Below are 27,604 nucleotides of genomic sequence, written 5' to 3' on the forward strand. Positions count from 1 at the left end.
TATGGGTGTGTATATATATCTCCTCAATATATGTTTCACTCTATATGCATCCGAAGAAGTGGGTTGTAGCCCACGAAAGCTTATGCTCTAATAAATTTGTTAGTCTCTAAGGTGCCACAAGTACTCCTGTTCTTTTTGCGGATACAGACTAACACGGCTGCTACTCTGAAACCTGCCCTCATATAGAGTCCTTCTGAAAGAGCTCACACTCTAAACAGAGAAAGCAAGGGTTAGCACCCCATTTTACCTCCTGGGGAAACTGAGGCACAGAGCAATTAGGTGACTTGACCGAGGCCACACAGGGAGCCTCTAGCAGAGCCAGGAATGGAATCCAACTCTCCTGGGTCCCAGGCCACAGCCTTGATCACAGAACCATCCTTCTCCACCTTTTGCCCTTGCTTCAGGGCTGGATGGAAGCACCAAAACACCCCTAGCAACGCTGTTGCTGTGATGCCTCTGCATCCTGCTGGGATGGAACAGGGAGCCCTGGAACCCTCTCAAGAGAGCAAGCTGGGAAGAGATGTCCCGGTGACAAATTCCCTCCCCTGGTGTCTCTCTCTGGTTTACATCCTGCTCTGAAACCAACAGAGGAGCTGAACAATTCTTGTGCTGGCTCCTTCAGCCTCGTTTTGTGACACACTCGAGGGGGCGTGGACACTGGAGTCATCTCTCAGCCCCCAGGCCCAGACAGGCTGGAGGTGCCTCTGGGGGAAGCTTGCTCAGTGGCTGCCTCTTTCTGGGATCTGGGTATCGCACACCAGGGTATCGGCCAGCCTAGCCCTTCTCCCCACCACGGAGCGTAGCCCACCTGCATCACAGCTGATGTCTGGGTGGGAGGAGCGTTCAGCCGCCGCTGCTCCAGGCCCCACATCCAGTGTCATTTCCGGCTGCTGCTCGCCGCATGCCTTCATTCACGCGCAGAGAAAAGGTACAGCTGCCGCAGCGTGTCCCCCGAGGGATGCGATGGCACCATCCGCCCATGAGTGCAATTTATATGTCAGAAGGACCCATATGGACCAGGACAATGGGGGAGCCTGTCCCTCCAGCTGTTTCTTGAAGAGCCTCTGGTTAAACACAAAGGCCCTGGCTCCCAGCCCGATGAGCTGGAATGAGCTTCCACCCGCCTGCTGCTCTGCTGCGCACGCCTCACCCCGTCGGGGGACTGCATTCCAGCATCTTCTGAACTGCTCCCTGCAGGGCATCTGTTTGCCCCCATCCGTGCCCTTCTATCTGCTTGGCTGGCTGGCTGGCACACACTGCCACCCATCGCTATAGCGCTGCCACTTAAAATCAATGGGCAAGAGCGAAGTCCCTAACGGACATCAGGGCTGCTGGCTTTTCTTCCTTTTTGAGGGTATAAAATCTCCACTTGGGGGGGCTGGAATTTGGTAGGTTTGTTTTTAGTTTTTCAGTTTGTTTTTGGAGGGAGGGGCCGGTTGGGGGTGTCAGTGTTGGAGGGACATTCGTGGGATGGTAGAAAGGGCTGTGTCAAAGAGGAAGGGCTAGCAGTGTGTCCTAGTGCTGGTCAGACAGTGGATTCAGCTGATCTCCTCTGGGAGTGCGTCCCAGAGCCAGACCCCCCGACTGGGAATGCTGGGTCCCCAGTTCTCCTGGACGCTGTGATCTGCACCGTCCCAGAGGACCACAGCTGTCCTGGCTGTCAATAGATCAAAATTCAGTCTGGGGCTTGATCTGTTCATTGCTTCGAAGATTCAGACTGAGGCCTTGAGAGCTGATTGAATGAGATTAATGAGGGGGGAGGCTGTTCAGCCCGCCCAGAATCACTGCTGCAGGCTCTCTGCAGACTCAGGCAGATGTCACTGCATTGGTTAAGCTCCGTTCATATTTCATGGACTCAGTCACTGCTTGTAAAGCCAGACTGTGCTGATGGGGCCACTTGAGTTCTTACCCTTCCCAGCCCACTAGTCTGATTGAATCATGACTAAGGCTACATTTCAGTCACAGGTATTTTTAGTAAAAGTCATGGACAGGTCACAGGCAGTAAACAAAAATTCACGGCCCATGACCTGTCCATGACTTTTTCTATATACCTCTGACTAAAACTTGGGAGACGGGAGGGGAGTGGCTCGGGGGGTCGGCCCGGGGGGTGCCGCGGATGCTGGGGGAACAGCCCATGGGGCGCCGTGGGTACTCGGAGGGCGTGGCCTGGGGAGCACCAGGGGGGGCGCAGCTCAGGGGGTGCCGTGGGTGCTCGGGGGGCGGGAGGGTTGGCAGGGCTGGCGCAGGTTCCCTTCCCAGCTCCTGGGAAGCGGCGACCTTCAGCTCCTAGCTCCATGTGCTGCCTCCACTCTGCCCCAAGCCCCGGTTCTGCAGCTCCCATTGGTTGGGAACCACGGCCAATGGGATCTGCGGGGGCGGTGCCTGCAGGTAAAGGCAGCAGGTGGAGCTAGGAGCTGAGGGAGGGGAGTTCCTGTCATCCTTCCAGGGAGGCCTCCCCCCAGGTAAGCACCGCCCTGCACCCCAATCCCCAGCCCTGAGCTCTCCCACACCCAAACTCCTGCTGCTGGGGGGCAGGAGGGCTTGAGACTGCCCCAGCAGCAGCTGGTGTGACTGGCCCAGGGGCTGCCCGAGCTGCTCAGGCAGCTCCCAGGCCATCTGCACGGGCTGCTGCAGAAGTCACGGAGGTCACGTAAAGTTACGGAATCCGTGACCTATGTTACAAACACGGAGCCTTAATCATGACCCCCAATCAGCTTCTCCTTGGGCACTAATTAGCCTCCGAGTGATCTGTGTGCAGGCTCAGGGACTCACTCCCTGCACTGTCACACCCTTGGATGGAGCCCAAGAGCTTGTGTTTGACTAATGCATCTTCCAGCAGGGCCTCCAGCCTGGATCTGAAGGGAGTCTCCAGCCCTTCCCTCGGGAGTTTGTGCCATTGTTAATCACCCTCCCTGTTACAAAATTGCACCCTATTTCCAGTACAATTTGCCTGGCTATAGCTTCCAGCATTGGCAGCTGTTCTGCATTTCTCTGCTGGATGACAGAGCCCTTTAGGACCTAGGGTTGCCTCCCCAGGAACGCACTTGTACGTCGCAAGCTTCTTTGCACTAAACTGAATAGATTGAATTCGTTAAATCTTGTTCCAACTTTTCAACATCGTTTTAAAAATGGGGACACCAGGCCTGGCCGCAGTATCCAGTATCTGCGCCGCCAAGGCCATGCACAGAGGTGAAATCACCTCCCTGCTCCTCCTCGTTGCTCCTTGGACTAGCCTCCAAGGCCTGCACTAGCCTCTTTTCCCACAGCCCCGCACTGGGAGCTCCTGTTTACAGTGACTGCTCTCCAGGGCACAGGCCCCTGTCTGAAGGCAAGGCCTGCAGGCCGGGTTCCGAGACGGGTGACCTTGCCTTGCCTGGACTAAAGGGCATTGTCTTAGAAAGGGCCCAGCTAATCTTATCAAGTGATCCGGAGCTCTCTATGAGACAGCCCTGTCCTCCTCATCACTGCCCACACTGCCAATCTTTGTGTTAATCAGCCGTGATTGTATGTTGACATCCAGGTCGCTGAGGGAAGGGCTGGAAGATTTTCAACACTACTGCGGGGGTGAGAACGGACTTTTTTGCTTTGTTTTTTAATGAAAGCTGGGAGTCAGCACAATCTGTGTGCCTCATGATGCCATCAAGCAGGCCTGATTCTGCGCACGCACGATTCAGGGCCTGGTGCTGCAGGCTGTTACTCCCACGGAGTACCACATACGTAAGGAGAAGCTGCATTGAAGCCGGTCACCACTGTGTGAGGCAGGGAGCGTGCAATGCAATTCACCCATTTTTTGAAGGCAAACAAGGTCATGGTAGTTCTCTCGGCCATGTCCTGGCCAGTGCGCTGTGATTTATTGTGGGCAGTTCTCCCTGAGACGTCAGTCAGTGTTTGCACAGGGCCCCGAGGCCATCGCTCACACAAGAAGCTGTAGCTGAAACTGACAAACTGATTGTTTCTTATCAGGGGGTAGCCCTGTTAGTCTGTATCCACAAAAACAACAAGGAGTCCGGTGGCACCTTAAAGATTAACAGATTTATTTGAGCATAAGCTTTCGTGGGTAAAAAACTTCTTCAGATGCATGGAGTGAAAATCCCTGATGAGGCCATGGCACACCTGGTGGCTGAGCTTTGTGACTTCGTTCTCACCCACAACCATTTCAGATTTGGGGACAACTTATACCTTCAAGTCAGTGGCACCCACATGGCCCCACACTATGCCAACATTTTTATGGCTGACTTAGAACAACGCTTCCTCAGCTCTCGTCCCCTAGCGCCCCTCCTCTACTTGCACTACATTGATGATATCTTCATCATATGGACCCATGGGAAGGAGGCCCTTGAAGAATTCCACTTGGATTTCAATAATTTCCACCCCACCATCAACCTCAGCCTGGACCAGTCCACACAAAAGATCCACTTCCTGGACACTACAGTGTAAATAAGTGATGGTCACATAAACACTACCTTATACCGGAAACCTACTGACCGCTATACTTACCTACATGCCTCCAGCTTCCATCCAGGACACATCACACGATCCATTGTCTACAGCCAAGCCTAAAATACAACCGAATTTGCTCCAATCCCTCAGACAGAGACAAACACCTACAAGATCTTTATCAAGCATTCTTAAAACTACAGTACCCACCTGGGGAAGTGAGGAAACATATTGACAGAGCAAGACGGGTACCCAGAAATCACCTACTACAGGACAGGCCCAACAAGGAAAATAACAGAACACCACTGGCCATCACATACAGCCCCCAGCTAAAACCTCTCCAGCTCATCATCCACGATCTACAACCTATCCTGGAAAACGATCCCTCACTCTCACAGACCTTGGGAGGCAGGCCAGTCCTCGCTTACAGACAGCCCCCCAACCTGAAGCAAATACTCACCAGCAACTACACACCACACCACAGAAACACTAACGCAGGAACCAACCCCTCTAGCAAATCTCATTGCCTACTCTGTCCCCATATCTACTCTAGCGACACCATCAGAGGACCCAACCACATCAGCCACAACATCAGGGACTCATTCACCTGCACATCTACTAATCTGATATATGCCATCATGTGCCAGCAATGCCCATCTGCCATGTACATTGGCCAAACTGGACAGTCTCTACTTAAAAGAATAAATGGACACAAATTGGACATCAGGAATGGTAACATACAAAAGCCAGTAGGAGAACACTTCAATCTTCCTGGACATTCTATAACAGATTTAAAAGTAGCTATACTTGAACAAAAAAACTTCAGAAACAGACTTCAAAGAGAAACTGCAGAACTAAAATCCGTTTGCTAATTTAACACCATTAATCTGGGCTTGAATAGGGACTGGGAGTGGCTGGTTTACTACAAAAGCAGCTTTGCCTCTCCTGGAATTGACACCTCCTCATCAATTATTGGGAGTGGACTACATCCACCCTGATCGAATTGGCCCTGTCAACACTGGTTCTCCACTTGTGAGGTAACTCCCTTCTCTTCATGTGTCAGTATATAATGCCTGCAACTGTAATTTTCGCTCCATGCACAGGCGCCAACTTTTTTCGGCACCGGTGGGTGCTCGCGCCCCTCCCGCCCCCAGCCCCGCCCCGACTTCATCCCTGCCCCAAAGTCCCCACCCCAACTCCGCCCCTCCCTGCCTCTATTGGATCCCTCCCCAAATACCCTCCCCGGCCCCGCCTCCTCCCCCAAGCGCGCCGCGTTCACCCTCCTACCCCCTCCCTCCCAGGCTTGCAACACGAAACAGCTGTTTTGCGGCGCCAAGCGCTGGGAGGGAGGGGGGAGAAACAGGACGCAGCGGCGCGCTCAGGGTAGGAGCTGGAGGCGGAGGTGAGCTGGGGTGGCGTGGGGAGCTGCCGGTGGGTGCAAAGCACCCACCAATTTTTCCCCATGGGTGCTCCAGCCCCGGAGCACCCACGGAGTCAGCACCTATGGCTCCATGCATCTGAAGAAGTGGGTTTTTTACCCATGAAAACTTATGCCCAAATAAATCTGTTAGTCTTTGAGGTGCCACCAGACTCCTTGTTGTTTTAATGGTTTCTTGTTACTTGTCGAACTGCCCCACCCCAGTTCACCCCCCTTCCCTGGATCCTAACAGGCGCTTTGCTTTTCTACCCCTCCAGTGTAGTGTGGGCATCCCTGGCAAATCCCTTTGGTGTCTGCAATGCCCAGCACAATGGTGCAGAATCTGGCCATGCATCACAGCAACCTGGCCTCCTTTCATGTTGTCAAAAGCCCATTCAGCCAGGAGGAGCTGAGAAGAATCCAGGACCTTCAATGCGGGAGACAAAGGGAAATCCCAGTGGGCACTCAATGTTTTTTCATTGTTTAAGTCAGTGTCTGTCACTCTGAGATGAAAATGGATCTGCACTTGGCATGTTCCTTTCTTGCTGCGGCACCTGGCTCCCCTGCATCAGCCAGTTCCAGCACGTGTAAATGGGACTGCAACTGGAAAGTTCCCAATTCCCAGTGCATGGCCATGCAAAGCTGCAGTGTGGCGTAGGGTGTGACTGTGTGGGGTGGGCTGGCAGAGAGGATGCTGCCAACTGGGTGAGTAACACCTGCTGTTTTCTCTCCATCCCAGAGACTTTGTATTTGTTCTTTGTTTGTTGGTTTTTCTGAATCTGAACGAAAAGGGAAGAATGGGGCAGTGGTTCTGGCACTAGCCTGGGATTTAGGAGGGCTGGATTCAGTTCTCAGCTCTGCTACTGACTTCCTGTATGACCTTGGGAAAGTCATCGAGGCCCAGATCGTCACAAGCTCTGGGCCTTGGTCTCTCTGGTCCCAATACACAAAGGTACGTAGGTGCCACTGCGATCTGCAGAACTCCCGTTCGGCTCCCCTAGCCCTATGGGCACCTTAACTCACTCAGTGGCTCTGTACTTGCACTGCCAGCTCCTGGGTGCCAATCGTCTGTCTCCCAACATGCACACTGTACTAGGCACATGGGCGCTCTGATTGGCTGGCCATTTTTGCTCTACTGATGATTGGCAGGCTATTTTTTTCTCTGCTCTTATTGGCCAGTCATTTTTACTCTGCTGATGATTGGCTGTTTTTTTTTTCTGGCTCTGCTGATTGGCTGGTGGGGGGCAGAGGGTGGTGCACTGAAAACTTTTTCTGCCCTTCTGGCCAACAGGATGGCCAGGGCACCCCTCTGCCTAGCTGGCATGCAGGCCCCGATCCAGTAGGCACGCTGAGGGACTGCCCTACTCCACACACTGCATGGGAGACTGAAGCATCCTTCCCTATATCTTTGCCCTGTGGTTAGGGCACTCCCCCAGGAGACCCCCCCCCCCATTCCAGCCCCCCTCTGCTTGATGTGGAGAAGGGATTGGAAGAGGGAGCAGCCACCTCTCAGTCGAGGGCGCAGACCACAGAGCTGTACTGTCACTCTCATGCCTTCTGTGGCCTAACTGGTCGTTACGGAGGCCAGGTGTACACAACGGACTGAGATCAGTAGAACTACGTCGCTCAGGGGCATGAAAAATCCCCTCCCCTGAGCCACGTCGCTACACAGACCTAACCCCCCGCGTAGACAGCAGGAGAGCACCTCTTGTGGACAGAGCTGCTGCCTCTCGGGGAGGTGGAGTAACTACGCCGACGGGAGGAGCTCATAGGCACGTCGGCACTAAAGCCCCTCTGCGCCGCCGTGGCGCTGTATGTGAAGACGAGCCCTCAGTCGAATGGAAGAACTTCGGCCTCGGGGGTGAGCCTGAGCGAGCCCCATATCACACTAGCCCACGGCCCTGTGGGCTGCACGTACAACAGGGAGGTGGCCGACCCCTTTTCCGATCCCTGCTCCTCGTCAGCCAGGGGCTTGGACTGGGGATCTGCGGGGCGAGCGCTCTGACCGCTGGGCTAAGGGTTACCAAGGCAGAGCCCACTGCCCCCATTCGTGGACCATTGGCAGAGCGAGGTGCCTATCTCCGCGAAAGGGGCGGGGCGTAGCATACACCACTCCCACCAGCCAGATCGGCGGCTCCCCACGTGATGTGCTGGTGTGCGGGATGCATCCGAAGGTGCCTCTTTCCACCATGCATTGTACAGGGACCCTGGGTGCCCAGCTCAGCACTGTGAATCCAGCAGGGTCCTGTGATTCTCTAGACCCTAAAGTCAGGTGCTGCAATGAGCTTCCCAACTCCTGAGTCCCTTCGTGGAGCCGGGCTGCTGTGCCTTAGGGTATGTCTACACTGTGGAGACTGTCCCGGCATAGCCTGTAGTGCAGACACAGTCTGCACAAGTCACTGTAGGAACACCACCTCCCGAGTGTAGGGTTGCCAACTTTCTAATCGCACAAAACCGAACACCCTAGCCCCGCCCCTTCCCCTTCACCAAAGGCAAGTTATGCCTGACCAATCTGATTGCCTTCGATGATGAGATAACTGGCTCTGTGGATATGGGGAAAGTGGTGGATGTGATATATCTTGACTTTAGCAAAGCTTTTGATACGGTCTCCCACAGTATTCTTGCCAGCAAGTTAAAGAAATATGGATTGGATTAGGGTTACCATATTTTAAGTGTCCAAAAAGAGGACACTCCACGGGGCCCCTTCCCCGCCCCGCCCCTTCCCTGCCCTGCTGCTTCCCACGAACATTTGATTCGCGGGAAGCCTGAAGCAGGCAGGCAGCAAGTAAGCTGGGGCGGGGGGGCGCGAGGAGGTGCTGCCCAGTCCGGCCCCCCGGGCCGAGCGGCTCCCTTCGGCGGCCGGCCAGCCCAGGCGTCTCCCGCCCGGCTCGGCTCGGGCCCTGGGGCGCTGGCCCTCGGCCGAGCACCGCCGGCCCCGGCCCCGGCCCCGGCCCCGGCCCGGCCCCCGGCCGAGCACCGCCAGCCCTGGCCCGGCCCGGCCCCCGGCCGAGCACCCCCGGCCCCAGCCCGGCCTGGCCCCCGGCCGAGCACCGCCGGCCCTGGCCCCGGCCCCGGACCCGGCCCGGCCCCCGGCCGAGCACCGCCGGCCCCGGCCTGGCCCCTGGCTGAGCACCGCCGGCCCCGGCCCAGCCTGGCCCCTGGCCGAGCACCCCCGGCCCCGGCCCGGCCCCGGCCCAGCCCGGCCCCTGGCCGAGCACCCCCGGCCCCAGCCCGGCCCCGGCCCCTGGTCCCGGCCCGGCCCCCGGCCGAGCACCGCCGGCCCCGGCCCAGCCCCGGCCCCTGGCCGAACACCGCCGGCCCCAGCGGCTCCGGCCCCCAGCCGAGCACCCCGGCCCCTCTCTCCCTATTTTCCCGGACATGTCCGGCTTTTGGGGATTTCCTCCCGGACGGGGATTTGAGGCCCAAAAAGCTGGACATGTCCGGGAAAATCCAGACATATGGTAACCCTAGATTGGATGAATGAACTCTAAGGTGGATAGAAAGCTGGCTAAATCGTCGGGCTCAACGGGTAGTGATCAATGGCTCCATGTCTAGTTGGCAGCCGGTATCAAGCGGAGTGCCCCAGGGGTCTGTCCTGGGACCGGTTTTGTTCAACATCTTCATGGTAGATACGCTGGCGGGTAGGGATAGGGTCCAGAGTGACCTAGACAAATTGGAGGATTGGGCCAAAAGAAATCTGATGAGGTTCAACAAGGACAAGTGCAGAGTCCTGCACTTAGGACAGAAGAATCCCATGCACTGCTACAGGCTGGGGACCGACTGGCTAAGTGGCAGTTCTACAGAAAAGGACCTGGGGATTACAGTGGAGGAGCAGCTGGATTGGAGATGCTGGATATGAGTCAGTAGTGTGCCTTTGTTGCCAAGAAGGCTAACGGCATAATGGGCTGTATTAGTAAGATCATTGCCAGCAGATCGAGGGAAGTGATTATTCCCCTCTATTCAGCACTGGTGAGGCCACATCTGGAGTATTGCGTCCAGTTTTGGGTCCCACTACAGAAAGGATGTGGAGAAATTGGAGACAGTCCAGCGGAGGGCAACGAAAATGATTAGGGGGCTGGGCACATGACTTACGAGGAGAGACTGAGGGAACTGGGCTTATTTAGTCTGCAGAAGAGAAGAGTGAGGGGGGATTTGATAGGAGCCTTCAACTACCTGACCGGGGGTTCCAAAGAGGATGGAGCTCGGCTGTTCTCAGTGGTGGCAGATGACAGAACAAGGAGCAATGGTCTCAAGTTGCAGTGCGGGAGGTCTAGGTTGGATATTAGAAAAAACTATTGTGAGGTTGCACTTCATATGTTTTATGGAAATATGCTTATTAGTGTGAATATGATGTAACTGGAATATGCTTTATGCAAAAGGTCTCTTGTAAGGTATCATAACAAAGGTTATAACCTACTGAAAATATTCCTTCTATTTGTATGTATGTATCATTCTTGTATCTGAAGCTAGAAATATGAAGTATAACTCTGAGGTCCTATTGTAATTATGCAAAACGTGGGCCATTGACTAGAACAATTGGTTGTGAATGGGTTTATTTACCTGGAAGCCTTCCTGTGTAAGTGTGGGCCAGCCCTTGTGTAATGAAGAATGAGGTCTCACAGGACATGTGACCATGTCACATGATACTGGAATCCATCTTATATCTGGTACTTTTCCATTTAGCCTGCTGCTAGCGTGTCCATTTAGCCTGCTGCTAGCGTGCTCAACAAGGCAGGTTCTGGAAGTCCCAAGCTGGCAGGGAAAACGGGCTCAGAGGTAAATTCAGCACATCAGGTGACAGTCCCAAGGGGGTCTCTGTGACCGAACCCGTCACAACTGTTTCACTAGAAGGGCGGTGAAGCACTGGAATGGGTTCCTTAGGGAGGTGGTGGAATATCCATCCTTAGAGGTTTTTAAGGCCTGGCTTGATAAAGCCCTGGCTGGATGATTTAGTTGGGGTTGGTCCTGCTTTGAGCAGGGGGTTGGACAAGATGAGCTCTTGAGGTCTCTTCCAACCTTCTAATCTTCTATGAGTCTAGGCCCCGCCCCCTTCACCTAGGCCCCAACCCCTGCCCCGAGGCCCCAGCCCTGCTCACTACATTCCCCTTCCCTCAGTGGCTTGCTCTCCCTCACCCTCACTCACTTTCACTGGGCTGGGGCAGGTGGTTGGGGTATGTGAGGGGGTGAGGGCTTTGGCTGGGGGTGCGGGCTCTGGGGCGGGGCTGGGAATGAGGGGTTTGGGGTGCAGGAGGGGGCTCCAGGCTGGGAGGTGGGGCTGAGGGATTCAGAATGTGGGAGGAGGCTGCGGGTTGAGGCAGGAGGTTGGGGTGCAGGAGGGGGTCAGGGCTCGGGGTGTGGGCTCTGGGGTGGGGCCAGGGATGAGGGGTTTGGGGTACAGGAGAGGGCTCCGGGTTTGGGGGGTCAGGGCTGGGGAAGGGGGGTTGGGTGTGGGCTTACCTCATGCGGCTCCTGGTCGGTGGTGCAGCGGGGCTAAGGCAGGCTGCCTACCTGTCTTGGTACCGCAGCCAGCAGGTCCAGCGCCTAGGTGGGGGTCCAGGAGGCTCCATGCGATGCTCTTGCCAGCAGGCATCGCTCCCCCAGCTCCCATTGGTCAGTTCCTGGTCAATGGGAGTGCGGAGCCGGTGCTCTGGGTGGGGGCAGCCCGCGGCGCCCCATAGCCTCCCTGCCCAGGAGCAAGACCTGCTGGCCACTTCCGGGGTGCAGTGCGGAGCCAGGACAGGTAGGGACTAGCCTGCCTTAGCCCTGCAGCACCGCCGATCGGACTTTTAACGCCCCTGTCGGCAGCGCTGACCGGAGCCGCCAGGGTCCCTTTTTGACCGGGCGTTCCAGTCGAAAACCAGACACCTGGTCAAGCTACCCGAGTGAAGAGTTGCTATGTCGAAGGGAGTCGTCTCCAGCATGGCTGCGTCTGCGCTGGAGGGTTTGTCAGCAGAGCGACATTGGTCACAGGTGTGGTTCTTTCACATGCCGACCGATGTAACTGTGCCAATATAACTTTCAAGTGTAGACCAGGCCTTAGTTTCTGTGACATACCTGGGTGCTGTCCAGATCCGAGAGGCTGTGTCACTCCTACCCTGCAGTCATGGGTGTCTTACAACGCCTGGGCCACTCACAGACAGCCTTCCAGCATGCAGGTCACACCCAGAGTGTCTGTGTGAACCGCAGCCTGCCAGCCACACTTGGGTTACCTGGCTCTCACCAGCCTGGGTTAGACTGCAGGGTGACCCCAACAGACCCCCAGGCTCAGATTTTGCCCCAGCAACGTATGTGCTGTACTGCCCAGCCCTCTCCTGGACAATACACATATTTTAAATCTATTATTCCCTTAAGGGAATAATATGCCAGTTTATTAGCTCAAATAGTTATTCAGACACTTCAATTTAAACACACTGGATTAGATAAAACAGTAAAAAAAAAAAAAAAAAAAGCTGATTAATGACAAAGAGAGAGATTTTAAGTGAGTACAAGTAATGAGCCATAAAAGTCAGAAATAGTTTCAAGAAAAGCAAGATAAAACATTGACTAACGCCTAACTTAATGAACTATATTAGATTGAAGCAAAGCTTCTCATCACATGCTCCAGCCGATTACTGACCAAACTCTCTGTCCAGGACCCCTCCTCCAGAGTCCAGTGCCTGCTTCCTTTGTCTCATCAGGTGCAGTGAATGTGATGGGTGGGGGCGGGGGTGTGTGTGCCTTGGGGTGCTTGTCCCTCCTTTTTATAGTTTCAGTCCCCCTCTTGGAAAACATTTCCAGCTGGGCACCAGGAGACAAAGAGTCTATGTGGAAGGATGTTCCCTGCTGCTTTTTCTCACCTGTTTGAGCTTCCTTTGTTTCCCTTCTTGCTTGATGACTCTGGTTACTGCTAAATGCAAATTAAGGTAAGCACACATTCCTTTGTGTAGGACAGACCTGTTTGCCAACTTCTGTTTGGGCAGCAATGTGGGGTTTGTAGCATGTGTTACTAACACCAGACAGGGGACTCTTATAATTTCACGTACAATGTTGCCACACATATTTTACCAGGACAATACTGACCAGCAAATTATGAGTTTTCAAATGATACCTTACAAGGCATACCGTGTGTGACGCTGTATGGAATCTGGGGGACACTTTAGGATATTATGAATACCAATATTGTAAAATGGCAATGAGTTGTGCCAGGTGTGCCGTGTGGGGTATCTGCGAAGATGTTGTGATTTGCCAAGTATGATAATCTTGTTTATATGTTTGTATCACCTTCGTATTATGAGTTATAGATATGTAGGGTATATCTGTATTTCCAACTTGTGCTGTGCGTCTGGGTGACACCCACAGGCAGATTGGCATCAACACTGCCTAGCCTGCTTGATGGATCATCAAGGGACATCAGTTGTACAATGAACCCATTGAAAGGGTCAGGGATACACCTTACGACTCAGCAAGGCATGCAGGGACCTGCCTATGGCCAGAACTCTGAGGCTTCCAGGTCATGTGCTGGGCAGCTTGTGTTTGGAACAAAGGAAACACAAGCCACATGGTCAAAGACTATAAAAGGCAGCTGCATCTTCTCCATTTTGTCTTCATTCCTGCTTCTTTCCTCTGGAGTAACCTTTCTACACAGGAAGCTCTGAACAAAGGACTGAATGACCCATCCAAGCTGTGGATGTGTTCCAGAGGGACTTTCAAACCAGCAAACTCACCAGTACTGCTAGGAACCTGATATATGGACTTTGAAATCTTTGTATGTATGTGACTGCTTTATCATTTAACATCTCTCTTCTTGTTCTTTCTTTTTTCATTCTAATAAACCTTTAGTTTTAGACACTAAAGGATTGGCTGGCAGCATGGTATTTTGGGTAAGATCCAAACCTATACTGACCCGGTAACATGGCTGACCATTTTGTAGATGTGAGCAGAGTTTTTTAAATAACTTCTCACTGTACTGGACCTATGTGCTGATTGGGAGCCAGAGAACTGGAATGCAATAAGGGGGTTGCGTGATTTCTTTTTTGCTTCTTGATAACCAGTGTGGGGGATCAGAAGCACAGTTTGTGACTGGTTGGGGAGTTTAACTTCAGTGTTACCCACCAGTCTTGGGAGTATCTGCTCTCCTTTTTGCAGCCTGCCCTGAAGTTGGCATTTCTAGTGTGGGCTGCCCTAGGCATACCAGGTCACACCTTGTAAAAAATTATTGCAACAGTGTGTAAAGTGTGACTACAAGAGTATATTATTATAGTAAAGTGTAGGGTGTGACTACAGGGGCATATTATTACAGTAGAGTGTAAGATGTGGCTACAGGGGTGTATTTTACAATAGTGTGTAGGGTGTGAATACAGGGGTGTATTATAATAGGGTGTGAACACAGGCTATATTATTACAGTAACATGCAGGGTGTGAACACAGGGGTGTATTATTACAGTAGTGTGCAGGGTGTGAATACAGGTTGTATTATTACAGTAACATGCACGGTGTGAATACAGGGGTGTATTATTGCAGTAGTGTCTAGGGTGTGAATACAGGTGTGTATTGTTACAGTAGTGTGTAGGGTGTGAATATAGTGGTGTATTATTGCAGTAGTGTGTAGGGTGTGAATACAGGGGTGTATGCTTTCACAGTTTCCTCAGCTGTGAAAGGGGGATAGTAGCTTTGCCTCACACAGATATTGGGAGGGATTGTGACGTGCTGAAGTACTATAGTAATGGGGGTCAGATACATCCCACCGTGAGAAAGTGGGGGGTAAATATAGACCAAACCAAGGCAAATACCAAGCCCCCTTGAGAGAGAGCATGGTGTGTTGGTCCCTCCACAAGGCCCAGACCAGCCAGCATTGGGGGCGCCTCCCCAGGACTGGTGCCTGGCAGAAGGATGGTTTCAGGCTGTGCACTGAAGAGAACGGGGTTCAGTTCCTGCTGCTGCCACCACAGAATCTGTAGCTGACATTTTCCAAAGTGTTCAGCGCCCCTGGCTCTCGGTGGGGGGCAGGGGCGTCTCCATTGCTCCCAGCAGGAGGGGTGAGTTTAACGCTGCCTGAGACAGCTCAAGAGCATGGTACAAATCTCAGGGCAGGCTGTTAGGAAGCAGGGCACAACCCCAAACTGGCTGTGAGTGCTATACTGAGATTTCACCAACCAGCCGTCACAGCCAGTCCCCCTGGGTACTCCCATCTATCTCGCCACCCAGGTGAGAATCCCTTTGTGACAGATGGTCCCTTACACCAAGGATCACAGTAATAGTCAGATTACTTCCAGTCCCAACGGACCGGCCACTTATCCCAGGTCAGTCGTACCTCAGATCTCACACCCACGACAAGGCTTGTAGCCAGTGCTATAATAAACTATATACAGATTTATTAACTAGGGAAAGGAAACCAGCGAGTTATTCACAACGGTGAAGCAGGTAAACACACACGGACGCACACTGACACACACATCCCAATCTTAAGTTTCAGAAGGGAATAGAAGCGTCTCTAATCAGCAAGCTCTATGTGTCCTTCGGGCTAAGCCAGGCTAAGCAGCTGGGGATCACTCACTTACGCTTAGAAACACCTGGCCCCCCAGAGGCCAAGCACCATAGAGATGCCAAGTTCCTTTTGTTTGGGGTTTTCATCTCCCTTCTGCCATGTGCTCTGAACTGCTGGGAGGAATCCACTTGCAGGACTCATCTTCACAGGGAGGAGACGGGACACGACTTTTGTCCTCTTGTTGTGGCTCCGTAGGGAAATTCCAGTCCCACAATAGTCCACCTGGTAGCGATGGCCTTGCCTTTTGGGAAGGGTGTGACACCTTCTGTGGAAGCTCGGCCCTTCGCACTAGTTAATGTCTCTCTTCTGGCTGGTGATTTACGCAGAGACTCACAATGCAAATGCACAAATATTACTTTGTGATATGGGATCCAGAGGCTCTACGTGAGATTAATGCTGCAGCAGCTCACAAGCGTTCAGTAAAGTCTAAACACTAAACACATTCTTATCACACTAATACCTATTGTAACAACACTAGCACACAGGTGAGCCGGCCGAGTTGCAGCTAGGGGTTTGTCAGTGTTCAACTCAGCCACAGGGACTCTGGCATGAGCTGGCGCCTGGTCTGCCACCATCACACTGAGCACTTTGGGAAATCTGTCCGCTATGCTCTGTGCCTCAGTTTGTCCATCTGTAAATGGGGACTAGCATGATCCTGTCCCGGGGGGCGCCTATGCAGAAGACGCTATTGCTGTGTGAAAGGCTCAGGTACTTCGTGGCGCAGCTGGAGTTAATCTGGGCTGGGCTGCAGATCAGGAATTGTTTTTATCGAATGGGTTTGTAAAGCGGCGAATGCGCCAGAGCTGAGTGCTCAGCGGGGCTGAGCGACTGTGGGAGAAACAAACACGTTAATTAATTAAAGCCAATAAATCTTGGAAGCGCTCGCCTGCCTCCCCATCACCACGCTCGGCACCACCTGCCAGACAACAAACTAGGCTTTAATGAGCAAAGCAGCACTACGCTCCCCATGGGCCATCAGCCTTACACAGCTGTAAGCCCAGCCCGGGAGGGTGGGGGGCTGCGGATGGGGGAAGTGGGGAGATAGCAGCACCGTGACCCCAGGGTTAAGTCTGATGGTGTCGTTGCTGGGCACTGCTTGGTGTGTGTCATACAGACGGGGGTTCCTTTGTGTCAGTTCTGGCTCCACGACTCAGCGCCGGGGGATGGGGGGGATGAGGAAATACCCCTGTTTAATGGCCCATTCTTGCACCTGCGCGGTTCCCCACGCTCAGTGGCCCAGGAGGAGCTGCGCCCATTAGCTACACCCAGTCCGGGGGGACGGTCACACCCAGGCTGATGTATCGGCAGCGTTGCTGAGCGGTCTGGCCTGGCTCGAGGCGCCGGGCTGTCTATGTTGCTGAGGGCTCGGGTTGCAAGAGTCCAGTGGATGCTGGCCAGGCTGTCACCCCTCCCCCAGTCGGGCCACGGAGCCTGTGGGCAAAACGCAGAATCACAGGTGCCCCAACACTGCACCTGGTCTCAGAGTGGGATGCTCTGAAATCCAAACTATTGACTGGAGAGGCAGTGAGTAGAGTGGGGGTCTGGGAACCAGGACTCCTGGGTTCTCTCCCCAGCTCTGGGTAGGGGAGTGGAGTTTAATTGATTAGAGCAGAGGGAGCCGGGGCACCAGGACTGGGTTCTGTTCCTAGCTTGGGACAAGTCACTTCACTTCTCTGCCCATATGTAAAATGGGGCAATGATGCCAAATCCCTGCCTGGCTGAAGCAGTAACACCGACACTTGTATAGTGAGCGCACGACCCCTCCACACAACTGGCAGGAGTTGTGGCTCCCCCTCTCCTCCCGTCCCGCCAGTGTCCTGGCCAGATTCCTTCCCTCAAGCCCCTGCAGTTTCCCCTGGATGTGGGGCTCTTCTTCACTTCCTGTCCTAAACTAGCTAGCGGTGGTCTTGTGCTCATTTAAACAGCTACTGCACCCCACCCCAGAGGTGGCTGCATGTCAGTGGTGGGAAGGAGTTTCCTGTGAAAGGCACAGGGCAGTGTTTGGTCAAACAGTGCTGGGAAAACGCCAGTGCAGTAGTATTAGTGCATGAACGACGGGCCAGATCCTTTGCCCTTGGGCCCTGATCTGAGCGCGGCTGCCCTGATTTACATCTGTGCTGGCCCCATCTCTGTCGAACCCTCATATCAGACACATCCACGTCACCCAGCCACTGCTGCAGGGGAGGCTGCCGGAGCCCAGGGTGCAGTGGGGACCAAGAGGCTCGGTGCAGCCAGCAGCAGGGGCTTCAGGGAAAGGATGAAATGAGCCAGTGCTAACAGCAAACCCCATCCGGGACTGGAGCCGGGTATCTCCCTGACCCTGCGCCGAGGAGGAGGCTGCGGGTGGCTCTGGGTCAGTGGGGAGCCTGGGCCCGGCTGCCTGCAGAAGCGTGTTTGTCAATTTCAGAACCATCCGAGTGCCGGATTCTGACTCGTTAGGGCCCGACTTCCCACCCTGCTTGGGGCCTGCTTGGCCTCCCTCCTCCTAAGGAGAGGGGGCTTGGACGCCCCACTGATGGGCCCTGCCAGCTGCAGCCTCAGCCCGAGGAACTGGGGAGAGCTTGGGGGGGATAGTGACTGGGGAGGTTGGGGATGGGTGGGAAGGGACAGGTGGGGCTGCTTGGGGGGGGCATAGTGGCAGGCAGTGCCCTGCAGCAGAGGTGGGGGTGGCGCAGCCAGGGGCCGCTCGCTAGGACCCATTGCGTCAGATCAGTGGTGTGGCACCAATGCCCAGAGGCCCCATGCTCTGTGGACACTCCCAGGAGGGAGACTGCCAAGATCCAGCACTTTGACTTCAAGATGGAGACAAGCTCTGAGAGAGGGACATAGAACAACACAGCTGCTGGGCAGGGCAGGGCCAGGGCCTGGGCTCACTCCCCCACCCAGCTATGGGGTGCGCATCAGAGGCAGCAGGCAGTTAACCTGCAGGACTTGCTGCTGCAGGGGATTCCAGAGGCAGAGTCCCCAAAAAGGGCTGAGGCGTCCCAGGAATGAGGCTATTCCTATTACTGTTTAATCCTTACTGGGTGGCCAGCTCTCGCTGGGAGTCTCCCACTTGGTTGGTGCGTGTCCTAAAGCCTCAGCTCCTGGAGTCATGTGATGACGTGAGACTTGACACTTTCCTTTTGAAAAAATGCCAGCGTCTAGCCCTGCTGCCTGCCTGGGGAGAAAAGCTGGAAAATGTGACCAAGTGTGACAGGCTGGAAGCCAGGAGGCAATGACGGAGCCCCGAAGCCACGCTCATGATTTTGTGGGGGTCAGACTTCTGATTAGGAACATTTGGGGCTGGTGGGACTGTCTGTAGATCAGTCATTTTTACCATTTTTAGGGGTGTTGTATGAACACCTGGAGACCCCCGATTGAGAGCAGGGCCCTGGCATGCCAGGTGCTGAACAGACACAGACTGGGAGACAGTCCCTGCCCCAACGGGCTCACAGCCTAAATGGATGAAATGGACACAGGGCAGGAGTGGAAACTGAGTCACTGAGTGGGGAAGAGACTTGCCCAAGGTCCCCCAGTAGGTCAGGACAGAGCCAGGAACAGAAAAGATAGTTCCCTTTTTTTGTAACTGGTCTTCGAGATGTGTTGCTCATGTCCACTCCATTGTAGGTGTGTGCTTGCCACATGCACCGGTGCCGGAAGTTTTTCCCTCAGTGGTATCCATAGGGGACTGGCGCGTATGGTACAGTATAAGGGGCACTGCCGGCTCCCCCGACCCTTAGTTCCTTCTTGCCGGAAACAGCACTGGGGAGTCCAAAGCGGGGGACAAACAGGTCAAAATCTCCAAAGTTGTGGTGGGACGGAGGTGTCATCCCACCCCAGCGTCCTGTGCAGGCCTGTCCTGGGGACAGGGAGCAAGCTCCCCACTTCCAGCTCCTGTTCAGGGGCCTCCAGACCCCCCCCCCCCGCCCTGGCCACACTCCCAACCTCAGGGCTCCCAGATGTGGCTCATCCATGGCCACTACTTGCACCCCCAGGGTCCCTGGGGGCTTTGCCTTCCGCTCCATCATGAGTCCCACAGCGAAGGTTCCCAGAAACGGGCTCCTCTCACGTGTGTCCATCAGTATCAGGTCTCACAGACTCCCAGCGCTCTGTCACCCGGCTGGGGCGTCAGCAGCACAGACTGAACCCAATAGCTCTGGATCGAAGTGCGCGAGCTGCAGAGCCAGAGCTAAGGACCTAGACTCCCTGGTGCAAAGGGTGTAGTAGGCTCCCGGGGCTCTGTATGTGGAGTGGGCACTGGAGGGAAACAGAGCGCCGATCTGCAAGCGCAGGTGACAAAACATCAGGGGCGCCGAAATGGGGGGAGGGGCAGAGGGCCATGGCCCCATCACTTTTTTACTGTCCGTTAAGTGAACGATGGAGGGGAGGGGGCAGAGAGGAGTAGAGAGGAGAGAACGGGGGCGGGGGGGGTCTTGTGAGGAAGAGGCAGCATGATGGCAGAGGCGAGTGGAGAAGGGGCAGTGCAAGGGCGGGGCCTTGGGGAAAGGAGTGGGGTGAGGGTGGGGGCTCGTGGAGAAGAGGCAGTGCGAGGGCAGGGTGGTGCAAGGGCAGGGGCTCAGGGGAAGGGGCAGCGCCAGGGCAGGGACTCAGAGAGAAGAAGAGGGGCCTCAGGGGTGTGACATGGGGGCGGGGCCACAGTTCAGGAGCCTCTGCCCCCCCCCATCCTGCAAAAGAGCCAGGTGATGATCAATGAAGGTGAAAGCTATGCATTAAATTCTTTGATGCACAGGCCATAATTAACCTGTGGAACTCACCGCCACAAGGATTTGTGCTTAGTATTGTTGGACCACGTGAACGTCCAGTCATGGTGCATAAAGGACTCCTAGCTGAAGTCAGGTATCAGGACCAGACTCACAAACAAGCTCAGCTCCGTTGAGACACCTAAAGGAAACAGGTGGATTCTCTAACATGCTCCAGCCCTGGTAGTTACTCCTCCGCCATGCCACTACACGGTCTCCCAGGGAGTGGGGCTCTGCTTAGGATCTGGGAAAGCTGGGCAGGTTATTGATAACTGCCCCCAGGGGGCTCTCACCCCTTGCTCTGAAACAGGAGATTGGACTAGCTGGACACCTGGTCTGATCTGGATCGGCCAGCCCCATGCTCCTTTGGCAAGGCAGAGAGGTTCACTGCGGAGGCTGTTGTTGTGGGGCTGGGCCACGGGCTGTGGTGGTGATGGATCGTGTGGGTCTGGGGATCGGGTCCCACGTCAGCAGGGCTCCCAGGGAGCACGTTGGGAGCTGGCTCAGGTGACGCCATCCTCAGTGGAGATTCAATGTGCCAGGAGCCAAGTGTGGCTGGTTTCAGTGCCCCCCTGGCAGGCCCAGGGCCCGAAGGCCAATGAAGGGATCTCCAGCTCACACAGGAATTCTAGGCCTGTGCTGTATAGCAGCTGAGATTAGACAGTCACAGTGGTCCCTTCTGGCCTTGAGATCTATGAATGAACAACCCCTCGTGCCCCTCTCTGCTCTCACTGGGAATGGGGATGAGCTCAACCTCTCTCCCCCAGGGGAGGATGGGTAAGTCCGGGGCATCAGTGGGAGGAAAGGTGTGGAGCGGGGCTGCCCTGGGGGGAATCCTGGCCCCCCGAGCGCTGGGCTCCCCACACACCCTCAGTCTGGCAGAGAATTCCAAGGTGGAGACTTTTTAATAAATCAAAATCCTTCCTTTTAAATAACCCCCTGAAATGGCTGTGGCCTGGCAGCCCTGGCTCTGGGACCAGGCCCATCTCCGCAGGGCCTGCGCCTGGCAAGGCACAAAGCCACAAAGCGAAGGAGTCTGCACCTTGGCCGCGGCTCCATGGGACCCGCCCAAGTCATAGCTCATCCCAGAGGAGAGGGGCCAGCGCCATCCCATCTCTCTGCGCAGGCCGTGGGGCTTCGCTTTCATTGCTGGCAAGCTCAGCTGAGGAGCAGTTTCCAGCAAGGGAGACAGAACAGCTGGGAAGGGCAGTTAGCTAGTAGGTGGGTCAGTATCATCGTCTCCCTTATAGGGATGGGCAAACAGGCTCAGAGAGGGGCTGGGACTAACTCAAGTCTGCAGCAGGGCCACAAATAGAACACAGGAGTCCTGCTTCCCGCGCCTGTGTTCCAACCCACTAGACTGCACTCCCCTCCCAGAGCTGGGGGTAGAACCCAGGAGTCCTGACTCCCAATCTCCTGTTCAAACACATTAGACCACACTCCCCTGCCAGGGCTGGGGGTAGAACCCAGGAGTCCTGACTCCCAGCCTCTGGCTCTAACCACTCCACCATGCTACCTCCCTTTGGAAAAGGGATGCATGTTGTCATGCTGCCTGGAGCAGCTCACAACCGGGAGTGCCGAGTCAGGGCAGACTGTCAGAAGCAGGGCAGATACCCCAAGCTGGTGGTATGTTCTGTAATTAGATTTCACCAAGCCAGACAGTAACAAATGTGACCTCCTGGATCGCTGTACCAGCCTTACCATGGAGTCACAGACCATCCCCTCAGACTCTCCAGTCTGTCTTGCTGCTCAAACAAACTGGACTTTGTGATAAGATGGTTACTTACACTAAAAACCACATCACATTTAGGTTGCTCCCAGTCCCAAGAGACCGTCTGTCACTTACCCCAGATCGTACTCTAGATCTTACAAGAAAGACAAGGCTGGCAGCCAATTCCATAGTAAACTAAAGATTTATTAGCTAAGAAAAGGAAATGAGAGCTACCGAGATGTTAAAGCAGGTGATCTACACGCACAGGTGAGTCACAGCTTGTAATGCCAAAAGGTGGCAGTGATGGAATAAACTTCCAGGTTCCCAAAAGTCTTTTCGGGGTACCCAGATTGTCTCTGGGGATTGCTGCTTTGCAGCTGCTACACTTCCCTGTCAGAGTCCAAACAGTCCAGAGATGAGAGATCTTTCCTTGAATCCAGACTTCCAGCTTCTCACAGAAAACAAGCTGTCAGGGTCACAACGCATGAGGGCTTTTCCTCTGACGACAGTGAGTGAGGAATGCATTTGGAGGCTTTGGCCTCTGAGCATCACACACAATGACCACTTGGTTTGAAATTAGCACTTTTCTGTTAAAGTTTTTTATTAGCATTGCACAAGGCTTCTTTCGCGTTTGATGGCTTGTTTGCTGGGTTATTTAGTTACAGGGGAACACACAACATAAATGTTTGCTACTCCATTACAATGGGATACAGAGACGTGAAAACAATACAAGAAACATCCCACTAGTTTTCATGAAGTTTGAACCCCAGCTACACTCTTATACATTGAACAATCACTTTGATCTACACTGATACACAAGGGAATTGGCCTGGAGCTCTGGCATGAGCTGGCACCTGCTCTGCCAGTGTCACACATGGGTATGCAAATATGTACAGCCCTTAGGCCCTATGGCAATATGGGAGCCCGCTCTGCGACCTGGAAGGTGTGCTCATTTGCAATGCGTCAGGGAAGGGGTGGGCGAAGGGAGGCTGGGAGCCCAGGCTGCAGCTGTCAGTGGGCAGGGAGTTTGCTCAGCAGGAATGCCTTGTGCACCTCGCGGTAGGCATTGCGGAGCAGCACGTAGGGGAAGCAGGTCTCCAGCATGTCGACCGTCAGGAAGGACGACTCCTCCACAATCTGAAAGAGACACGCAGAAGAGCAGCATCAGGGCCCATCCCCACCGCATGTCCCAGTGTGTGGCCCCACAGAGCAGGGGAATCCCAGGCCTTCTGGAGACCTCTGGGTATTTCACAGGGTGGCCAGCAGCGGGATTGGCAGCAATAACAGCAATTGCCCTAGAGAGAGCCATGTGGCTGGGCATGTAGACCTGAGGGACTGGGCATCCTTGCAAGCCAGCAATAAAGGACCAGCTGCAGGGAATGTCAGGGGGAAAGGCTGGGCTGGTGGCTAAGGGACTGCCTGGGGACTCAGCAGACCTGGGTTCTCCCCTGTCTCCCTGGGGAACTCATCGCTGCTCTGTGCCTCAGTTTCCCCATCTGTACTAGGGGGTGACCTACAGGAGTGAAGAAGGGATAATTCATTAATCTGTGACCCTGCAGGGCAACGGGCTAGAGAGGGGAGCGGTGACTTCCCTGAAGTCAGGGAACAAGGCAATGGCAGTGCAGGGGATAGAACCCAGGAGTCCTGGCACCCTTTGCATGGAACAGCTAGGTAGGGGAGGCCGCTGTCCATAACTGAGTGTCTTGCCCTCCCCTTTGCTCTGCAGATGTTAAGGCTCCAGCTATGGCAGAAATTCACACTGGCCCTGGAGTAAAAGTGCTTCAGAAAGAAAGAGAACAATGCTGCCTCTGGGGAATGAGGGGCGGGGAGGAGGCTGTGATGGCTGGACTCAGGGGAAAGCTGGGCCATGTCTCCAGAAGAAGTGGGTTGTAGCCCACGAAAGCTTATGCTCTAATAAATTTGTTAGTCTCTAAGGTGCCACAAGTACTCCTGTTATTTTTGCGGATACAGACTAACACGGCTGCTACTCTGAAGCACAGCGTTAGCATTCAAAAGGGCCTAGGCTGCTCCTTGGATGGGGCTTCCTTCCGTGAAAGCCCTAGCGGAGCAGGGTGGGCAGACTGGGAGGTGGGCCTGGGATCATAACTGGCAGCTGCCCCTTCCCTCACAGCACACCTAACCATCGCCCGTGGCTGGGGGATGGTGGCGGGGCATCGAGCCGGGGGCAGAACATCTCCCCAGCAGGGAGAGGCTGGGTGAGGGGTGCCTCTGACGCCAGCGTTGCGGGAGGGGAGGGGGGCCAGTGGGTTTCCTTCTGTATCTAGCGCATGTGGGTCAGGGGAGACAGGCCCAGCACCCTCCATTCACCAGACAAAGGAGCCAGGGACAGGGGTGTAAGAACAATTTGTATTGGTTCCCCAGCACCTCTCGTTCCAGCACCCCAGGCCAGGGATGAGTCCAGGGCCTGTGCCCACTCTGCTGTCCCTGCTCCCCAGGCAATGCTGCATGGGGCGGCCCATCCCCCGCAGCCAGCCGGTGGGGACTCAGAGTGGACGTGGCCTGCAGCAGCCACAGAATCCAGCATCCCCTAACCCGGCTGTGGAATTTCCCTCTCACCCGGCGGCAGCCCTGCTGCCAGGCTCTGTGCGTGCCCGCCTAGGTGCCATAGGCCCATGAGTCTGGCTCAGGAGCCGAGCTAGGCACAGAGCCCATGCGCTGGGCTCAGCAGCGCTCTCCCCAGATGGGGACAATGAGCCCAGGCAGCCTCATTCACACGCTCTAGATTGAAACATTTGCATTTAAATTGCTTTGCTGCCAACACCCCTGCTCCCCGAATACCAATCACAGGCAGCGGATGGGGGAGCCCTCGCCTTCCTCAGACACAGCCGTCTCCTCCCATCAGGGCAGGAATCAATATCCTTCCAGTGCTAATGGAGACAGATAGCTGGCTGCCCAGTCTGCACGGGGGCTGGGACTGGCTGGCGCAAGGGGGTACAGAGTCTGGTGCCAATAGGGCAGCTCCAGGGGTGGCAGCTGCCTTCTCAGAGACCCCCCTCTCACCGGCACCCTCTGCCCCACACATGACAGGGGAATGACAGATGCATTAAACAGGCACAGAGGGGTCTCTCCCCGATGGAGAGCAGCTAGGGAGTGGGGGGCAGGGGAGGCTGGGTGCGTGCTGTGATCTCAGCCCACTGAAGCAGAGGCTGGACCTGGTGATCAAAACTGGCAGGGACTGAAGCCCGGACCCCCTGACAGCAGCTCAGCATCCTCACTGAGGGTAAATCCAAGTAAGGGCCAACGGTACCCGCAGTTCCAAAACCATCCACCAGGGGCCAGTGGCGAGTGCACACACCACAGGCCTGGCAGTGCAGGGGCAAGAGGCAGTAGCTGTATGAGCCATTTGCTGGGCTCTGCCCTAGACGCAGCCTGCCTACCACCTCCTCTCCAAATGCTCAGGGAAGCCCCGGCCTGGCAGGGTGACTGTGGAACGCACTGACAGAGGGGCGTGGGTACAGTGCCCACTAGTGCTGGCCCCAGGGACTACAGCAGCTTTCCTTGTACAGTGGCAGGGGCTTGTGTGTGGTGCTGGGGGTTCGACCCCCACTGAGTGCCGGAGCGCTCGCCTACACAGGGGGCTGGGGGAGCAAAGAGACAGGGGCTCTGTCCCTCTGTGGGGCCATGCTCTCGCCCCAGAGACAGCGGCTCGGCCCCCAGGAGGGGACAGCAATGGCCCATCACTGGGGCTGGGTGTGAGAACCGGCCTGAAGCAGCTCGCCCTGCTCTGACCCCAGCAGCACTGGAGCCGCTGGAAAACCCAGGCTGCAGGGGGACAGCCTGAAACCTACCCCAAGGCTGGCAGGGCCTGGGAAGGGAGCCTGTCTCTGCTCTGCTGACTGCTTTTATCCCCTGCCCTGGGAATGAGAGCGGGGGAGGAGGCAGGTGCGGCTGGAAGCTCTGTGGGAGCCCAGCCTCACCTCCAGTCTGGGAGCAGCTCAGCACCGGGCCACCCAAATCCTAGCCAGGCTCCACAGCACCAGGCCCAGAGTGCGCGGCGGGGGTCTCTTAGCCCGAGTGTCTGCCAGGAGGATCTGTCCAGCGCCCGCCCCCAGCGCCCGCCCCAGCGCGCAGGAGCCTCACCAGGTGCATCAGCAGGGAGATGGATTCCCGGTTCTTGGAGCGAAGCTTGTCGGTCTCTTGTCCCAGCTGCAGGAGGCTCACGGACGCCAGCTGTGAGGAGGGAGGGAGAGATGAGCTCTCGGGCTCTGCCTATGGTGCCTCAGCAGGGCCTCCAGTTAATGAGGGAAGCAAACCCACAGAGGCCCCTGGGACAATGCCTCTGTGCCGTGGGGAGGAGGGCGGCTGGGGTGAATGGGGCTGAGTGTCTGCGGTGAAGGGCGCCTAGGGCCCCTGAGGGGCTGAACTTTGCTAAACACGTCTCAGTAATGAAAACTGGCTCTAAGGATTAAGACCTGTTGGCTTCTCCAGTGCCTGGGGATGGGGCAGGGCAGAGGCCTGCCCCGAGCAGGGGTCCTAGCGGCTCCTATTCCAGCCCCAGCTCGGCACCGAGCCTGGAGACGGGGAAAGCGTTCCTGACTGAAGTAGAGACTCACCAGGCGCAGGGAGGCGGCTCTTCACCCGCCCCCTTTCCTGGCCCCTGGGTTGGGGACCAGCTGGGGCAGCTCCGAGCTGCAGGGAGCTGGCGCCAGGCCTTTTTGGGGCTCGGAACTGGAACGTCAGGGAGCTCGCGACAGAGCAAATCCGTGACTTGCCTGCACCAGGATCAATGGGACCAAAGAGACGACTGGGCTCGGAGCCTGTCTCTGACACCAGCCTCAGCTGGGCGGGAGGAGCAAGGTGAAAATGCTCCTGGGGCACCTGGCCTGCTGCCAACAGTGAGCCCTTTTGCCAGATCTGCAAAAGGGCTCAGCTCCCATTGTTCAGGGGAGGGGTTCTCCACTGTTCCTAATGGGAGAGATTCATTCTCAGCAGAGGAGGGGGATTCTCCATTGTTCTCAGTGGGGGGGAGGGGGACTCATCACTGTTTGCAGTGAGGGGAGGTGGTTCTCCATTAGTCACAGCAGGGGGAGAAGGATTTTCCATTGTTCTCAGTGCAGGGGGGAGGGGAATTCTCCATTGTTCTCAATGAGGGAGGAGATTTTCCATTGTTCTCTGTGCAGGGAAGTGGATTCTCCATTGTTCTTAGTGCGGGGGAGGGGGATTCTCCATTGTTTGCAGCAGGGGGAGGGGGAATTCTCCATTGTTCTCAGGAGGAGCTGCTGGGTGCTCAGCACTTTTGACAGTCCCTCCCCACCTGTCCAATCCCATGAGCTGAATCTCAGAACGGGGTCAGCCCCCCATGCAGGGCCCAAAGAGCGGAGCAGCCAGAGGCTCCCAGACTCGGGGGATGTTGACACACACCCAGGTGAAAGACTCACACCTCCACTTCCACCCGCCTCGCCAGTCCACGTGCGGGATACAACGTCCCCCCGATCCCAGCCAGCCGTGGATTGGGGGGGCAAGCCATGATCCGGCCTCCTCGGCCCCTCTCTGCCACTCACACACTGTCAGAATTGCTTCTTCCAGAGGCCTGGACCCCCTCCCAGCTCAGCCCCCTGCGACAGCCTGGGAGCTGCGAGGTTAGTGCTGCCATGTGCTGGGCACTGAAGGAAACACAGGTGCATGGGGCTTGCCACGCTTGATCAGAGCAGGGTCCCCCTAGCACAGGGGCACCCGCTGCTTCAGAGCAAGGTGTAGCAGCCCCCGTAGTGAGCAATGGTGGAATAACCTTCCTGACCCCGCTCAGCCAGTGC

At 55.6% G+C, this 27,604-nt stretch overlaps 1 protein-coding gene across 1 annotated transcript in view; it reads right to left on the minus strand.

The window, feature by feature from the left end:
* Positions 1 to 22,033: 22,033 nt before the first annotated feature.
* The window catches only part of NCKAP1L (NCK associated protein 1 like), a 90,600-nt gene continuing 85,029 nt past the window's right edge, over positions 22,034 to 27,604 (minus strand). The window contains 2 exon segments of the mRNA XM_065419328.1: positions 22,034 to 22,967; positions 25,932 to 26,021. Coding sequence (XP_065275400.1) covers positions 22,842 to 22,967; positions 25,932 to 26,021 — 216 coding nt within the window. The 3' untranslated portion in view covers positions 22,034 to 22,841.

Source organism: Emys orbicularis, chromosome 19, assembly GCF_028017835.1.
Source record: "Emys orbicularis isolate rEmyOrb1 chromosome 19, rEmyOrb1.hap1, whole genome shotgun sequence".
In the NCBI taxonomy this organism is placed as follows: Eukaryota; Metazoa; Chordata; order Testudines; family Emydidae; genus Emys; species Emys orbicularis.